Source organism: Capsicum annuum, chromosome 5, assembly GCF_002878395.1.
Source record: "Capsicum annuum cultivar UCD-10X-F1 chromosome 5, UCD10Xv1.1, whole genome shotgun sequence".
Classification (NCBI taxonomy): Eukaryota; Viridiplantae; Streptophyta; class Magnoliopsida; order Solanales; family Solanaceae; genus Capsicum; species Capsicum annuum.
The window spans coordinates 52,547,818-52,554,567 of NC_061115.1; the positions used below are offsets into that span (position 1 = coordinate 52,547,818).

The window sequence follows — 6,750 nt, forward strand, 5'->3', positions numbered from 1 at the left end:
ATAATAGAGGAGGTACAACGCCACACCAACATAAAAAAATAATCATAAAATTGAAATTATTAACCTTTTCCAATATCTTTTGTTTTTATGAAACTTGTTATGGACAAAAATAAGAACCGTGATGATCAAGTAGTACGTACTATCATTTTCCTCAATGCATCAGGATATGATTATCTTTATCAAATCTTTAATTAACTAGTACGAGGTCTAAATTTAACGAGAAAGATTAAAAGCGGACAATGGGAATGTACGCTCTTGTCATTTCCAACAACTCAATGCCAAACCATTAAAAGACTTGAATGATATTCTCAATTTGGATCATACTCAATCAAAGTTGAGTAATGGTCCCATTTACTTTATATATCAAATTGAAGTGGACCCATCAAGAATTTATATCCACGAATCTCCTTTTAATATTTTCCCAATAATATTCTATTTTCTCCGGTCATCAAAATATACATTAAATTGATTACCACAAATTTGAATAATAAATATTACTCTCTCCACCCCGACACATAACTCATTAGTCATTACTAGTCTTTATCAATTTATGTGATAAACTTCTTTTTTATCTAAAAGTGGTCACATTTTTATAATTAAAAATAACGTAACTTTAATCATATAATTCACTGTTTATCTTTAACTACATGACTTGTATGATCCACTTAATATAATAAAAATCACTTTTTTCATGAAAAGAGAGAATATATAAGAAAAAGCATATTTCATTTTTTAAATTTTGTTTCCGGTTAAATAAGTAGAGGGGGAGCTAGAGTATCGACTTTGATACACAATATTTGTCTCAAATCTATTGAAATGTATTTAATATTAAATTAGAATTCAGTAACTTAAAAGATTTGAAGAAAAATTTATGAATATCAAAGTCTGATTTCGCCTCTATACGATGATATAAATGAGACGTATGGAATAGTTTATATTAAAAGCCTAGCTAGCTATAGAAACTATAGTACCCCATACATTATTTATTCGCTTGCAGTACCTAATCCTATCATATTAAAGAAATCGAGAATCTAGCAAATTTCATGGGTGATTCTTCTTCAGCTGCTTTAGATTTTCATGCTTTGAATTCCACTTCTAACAATTCTCCTCTCATGATCAACTCAAATATGGAACTCCTAAATAGCATAAGCCAACAACTTGAAGATGATCAGAATTTCGACTCAAATATTCATCAACACGGCTTTTTGGCTTTGTCAAATGATCAAAACTTCTCTAATCATCAACAACAACTCCCCATCATGCCTAATTTTCATGCTGATCGTATGAATATTAGCCATGATATTAATTATGATCCCGCAACCGCTGCTGCTGCTGCTCAATTTTTTACTTTGGGAGGTCCAAGTTATGGCTGGACTGGCAGTATGAATAATTCAATTCCTGAATCAGAATCCATGTTGAATAATGAAAACAACAACATTCCAACTCCTCCACCTCTAGTCTCTGGAAATGCTGGCAAGGTGATCAATACAAATTATGTTCATTTTTTTTAATCACCCTTTCTTCTTTCTTTTAATCGGTGTTACAAAAAGATTTATTTTATTTTGATTTAAGTGGTTATTTTTCACCTCGATGGTCGATAATTCTTTCTAACATCTCCATCTGAGAACGACCCCTTCTTGAAACCATTGCGAATGAACAAGATATTGCGGGCTTATCAACCTGTTATTTCTATCATGCCACTAATTAAAATTTATTACATTAAGTGTAATGTGTCCTGTTGGGAGCTAGTGGAATTCTAGCTTGTTAAAAAGGGGTTCAGAAAAGTGCAGATGATTATTTTTTTTTCCCCATGATTTTTTGGGTAGAACAAATGTGAAGGGAGAAAGAGAAAACGGAACAATCAAAAAGAAACTGAGAAGCCAAGAGAAGTTGTTCATGTTAGAGCAAAGAGAGGCCAAGCTACTGATAGTCACAGTTTGGCTGAAAGAGTAAGAATTCTTTAATTAAATTCAATTTATAGTACTCTTATTGTTATGCGTTTCTATAATAGTCATCGCCTGTAATAATATTTCACTGGAACAACATAATCATGTTTATGATAGAAATGTTTTTCATGTTATGTTATAATATAGGTTTTCTCTATGACAATATTTTCTATATAGCAATCAAAAAATTAGGAAAAACTTATCAATGTTGCTATCGACAGGTTCGACAGGTTTGATTGTATTTGTTAATTTATCACATGCATTCATCATTAGCATATTCTATGAATAGAAAGGCTTGCAAAATCAAAATTTTGAGTAATTTCTTGTTTGTGATCTAGCTTCGAAGGGAGAAAATAAATGAAAAGCTCAGATGCTTACAAGAACTTGTTCCTGGATGTTATAAGGTAATATTATACGCTTGCTATATACTTACATAATTTCAAACAATCAAAATCCTTCTTGTTCAATTTTTGTACATATATATTTATATTGAAGAAGTGTTTTTAATTAGCTATGTTGTTCGGACTCTTAAAAAAACAAATGCATGTTGGATCCTTTAAAAGTAGTATATTTTGTAACAATCCGACATGGGTGCAGCAACATTTGTGGAGAGTCATCCGAGCAAAATAGTTTCATAGAACTATGTTATACTAAATCATAATTCTTATTACACGAGTAAATGTTGCAGACTATGGGAATGGCAGTGATGTTAGACGTAATTATCAACTATGTCCGGTCATTGCAGAATCAAATTGATGTAAGATATAGATAGGCATATATTATGTTCTTATATTTCATAGTGCAAAGTTAGAAAAATATTTAACAAATTTAATCGAAGTCTTCTCTAATATTCTATGTTTTTTTGAAGTTTCTTTCAATGAAACTATCAGCAGCAAGTTTGTTTTATGATTTCAACTCTTCAGAGATGGAAGATATGGACTCAATGCAGGTACACTTCTCAAATTTTAATTTCCAAGTGCTTTCACTAATTGTGCATATTTCTCATTTTCTTCTATGTTAAATGATAATCGTACCAAATAAAAACATTCTCAATGAAAAAAAAGTTATTTTCATCACCAATTAATCTAGCCTCATTAAAGTAAACGACATTCATGATCCTTCATTTTGCTGGTCCTCTATGATAGAATCATAAATAAATTGTCTCCGCTCACCTGACTTTTTGATAGGTTGAAATAAGAGCATGATTCAAACATGATGCACGTATGCATCATGTCATAAGTAAAAACTGAATATAAAAAGAAAAGTTCATTAAAAATAGTAATTAACACTAATTAGAAAAATCAAAGTGAAAAAATGAATTGACTATCAAAAAGAGAGAGAAAATTGCAAGAACCAAAGCCACAACCCACAGGTGGCTGCATACATCTTAATTCTTATCTGCTTTCCAATTATACTCTGAACGATTGCTTTAAGAAGTCAAACACAACACATACCATTCTCAAATTCAAGTTATCACTGAGCTACAACATAGTTAAAGACAGGTTAAAATATGATGAAAGCAACGAAAGAAACCAATTCACATAAAGAAGATCACGAGCGGATATCAATTATAAATAATGTATCATTATTCATTAAAATGAACGAATTCATATAGAAGAACCGTAATTAAAACAAAATCAGCTCCCAAACCAAAGAAATTTAAAGGGAAGAATCATTATCAATATTGATTATTTATAATTCATATATAACTTTTAAATTTATTAACTAAAAGGACTAAACGAAAATAAAAAGAATGATAATAATGAATGTAAGAAGACGATTTGAACCAAAACTAAAAGAAGTAGAAGTGACCATCTTATTGTGGTAAAGTTTGATCAAAATATCATTTATATAGAATTATATATATATATATATATATATATATATATGGTAAAGTTTTAATTGAGTGGAAAGTGTTAAATAATGAAACTAAAACCATAATAGTAAAAGAAAACGTACAGTAGTTATTTTAAAATTTTAGGTGAGATTTTATTTTTCTTTTTTACTTAAAGTTTTCTATTAAATTATTTTTTGTTCTCTTATCATATAGTATAGGATTTTTTTGGTTTCATATATTTCAAGACTCCTTTAACATGTATAGAAGGAAATAAAAAATTTACCATTGTTAATTCTCTATATATTTTTCTTTTATCATATAATTTTGGACTTCTTGATTTTAAATATTAAAAATATAATCATATAATTTAAGGAAAATAGTGAAAAACGATTTTGTCTATTGCATAGTATTTTAATGAAGGGCAACAAATTCAAATCATTTTTCTAAATAACTTCACACTTTTAATATATTATGGATATATATGTGTAAAGTGAAAAACATGCTTCAAGAAAACGAGACTTTTGTCTTATTTTATTTCAAAGGTGGTGTTGATATCTATTCTTGAGCACCGACTAATTTGAATTTATGTTATTTAGTACGGGGATGTGATGGGACTGAGACGCTCTCTAAAAAAAAAAATTCTCTATTTTTGAGGCTCTTGAGACTTTAGTTAAGAATATAAAATTGTGTCTATCCCATTACAATCGTCGATAGCCTCATTAATAGTTGATATTGAGGGCATCTATTTTTAATTTCTGTGTATTAGAAGGTCAAATTTCTTATACCAAGTAAGAATTACCTTGAAATTTAACCTACTTTATCTAACGCGTACATATACACAAATTAGCATTGGCATTATACAATTAAATCTTTCTATAACAACATTATTTATCTAAATTATTTTTAACTTCTATAAAAGAATGTTGTTACAGAATATACACAATATAACATAACATGAAAAATCAGTTGCAAAGAGAACTTGACCCTTAGGGGCATTTTGGTTGGGAAATAAGTTATCCTGAGATCAACTATCGCGGGATTAATTATTTCGAGAATAGTCCTACTATGAAGAAGGGATAAAATTAAAACTATAATTTCGGAATAACTAATTTCATAATGAGTTAATTTTTATTCCATCAAATATGGGATAGGCTTATTTTAAAATTAATCTGAAATTAGTTATTCTTTATCTCTTCTATCAAATGATTCCTTATAGTGAAATGTTATTATAAAGAATGATTGTCGTAGAGAGCCCTCTCTAACTGCATATAGAATTTATCTTTTGATATTTCCCATAAATTTGATGTTTGGATTGACATTAAGAATATTATTGGTAGGGAACAAATGGGTATGCAGCACAAGGAATGGGGAAGAATATTGTTGGCGAAGGGTATGGAGGATTTCCTCAGTTTCAAACATCTTGGCCTCTTTGACCTAATCATCATCATCCTTTTAAGAAAATATATGTACTTATTTCATATTATTACAGTACAATAATATATGTAACAGATAATTTAATATGTTTGGACTCCTATTTTATGATTAACCCTTCATTACCATTTCAGTTATCTTCTGTTTTTTGTAATAATAATAATAATTTTATATTCAAAGTAGTTCCTCTATCAAAATGGTCACTGGTTTGAAGAAAATGCAACTATACTGTTAAATAGGTTGAGCTACCAACAACGACCGCAACAACAGCAACATACTGAAAGGTTAGGGGTGTACAGACCAAATCGTCAAGTCAAACTGAATCGACGAACCAAATTAAATCGAGAAAAAAACTGACTTATGGTTTGATCTGGTTGGTTTGGCGTTTAAAAAACAAAACGATCATTCTTGATTTGATTTGGTTTGGTGTTAACCAAAAAGAATCAAATCGAACCCGAATCAAACCGGCACACACACATATAAGTATACATATATATATATATATATGTATATACTAGATAAGTATGCTCATGCTTTACGTGAGCACAACATAAAAAGTATATATGTTTACTTCGAACTATAAAATTGAAGAATAAAAATTCAGGAAATTATTTTTCATGCGTTGAAAATGGTGGATGTTTCTAGAAATATTTTTGAGAAGAGAGGATATTTTTAAAGTGAGTTTAATGAGTACCGAAAAGACAATTTTACCCTTGATCGTCCTTGAACTCATCTTTATATATATACTAGATAGGTATGCTGGTGCGTTGCACGGGCCCAACACATATAATAGAAATAAACTAATCAGTGAGAAATTTTTTTTTACCTTTTTTCATCAGTTCATTCAATCATGCACATTCTAATCCACATAGGCTTTGATACCGTTACGTACTTTGAACCAACAGTTATATTGTCTTTCCACTGTGAACAAATACAAATAGGCTCCAAGTACCTGAGGTCAGACGTTTGTGCATATTATACATGTGAACAAGAACATATATGCATAACATTACAACTGTACTGATCTCCGGTATAATTGGGAAATCAGTATCTTAGTAGGAATAGCACATGCAAATAGACTTGTCAATTATGCAATTCATAGATTAAATAGTACTCCAGTAGATAATGTCTTCCTCTCTTCTTTAAATTGACAGTATGACCAATAATTTGAAATAACCAGCAGTTATATGATAATTTTATACTTATGTAAAGTTATAGAGTAAGTATTTTCATTAAACATGACAAGTTGTCCACTTCCAACATAACTCATTCTATTGGTCTCACAAGGATGTCATATTTTTGCTGAATACAGGTAAGAAATGTCAACATATTCTTGACCATAAACGAAAGAACAATTGATATATGATAAGTGATATAAGAAAACATACATTGCTGACAATCATGAGTTGGAATAAAATGAGAGCAGCTCCAGCCAATGCCGTTTCAGTAAAAAAGCCTGTTGTCCTTTTTTATTTCTTTGTTTAATGGTATCATCCTAAAGATTCTTGGAATTCATTTTGCCAAAATAACAATATC

General features: G+C 29.6%; 1 protein-coding gene across 1 annotated transcript; it reads left to right on the top strand.

Moving 5' to 3' along the window:
* Positions 1–964: 964 nt before the first annotated feature.
* On the top strand, positions 965–5,342 carry LOC107872424 (transcription factor bHLH75-like). Its single transcript, XM_016719137.2, has 6 exons — positions 965–1,478; positions 1,827–1,949; positions 2,285–2,350; positions 2,635–2,703; positions 2,815–2,895; positions 5,121–5,342. The coding sequence occupies exons 1-6, from the start codon at positions 1,044–1,046 to the stop codon at positions 5,214–5,216; spliced, it is 870 nt and encodes a 289-aa protein (XP_016574623.1). The 5' UTR covers positions 965–1,043; the 3' UTR covers positions 5,217–5,342.
* Positions 5,343–6,750: the final 1,408 nt, after the last annotated feature.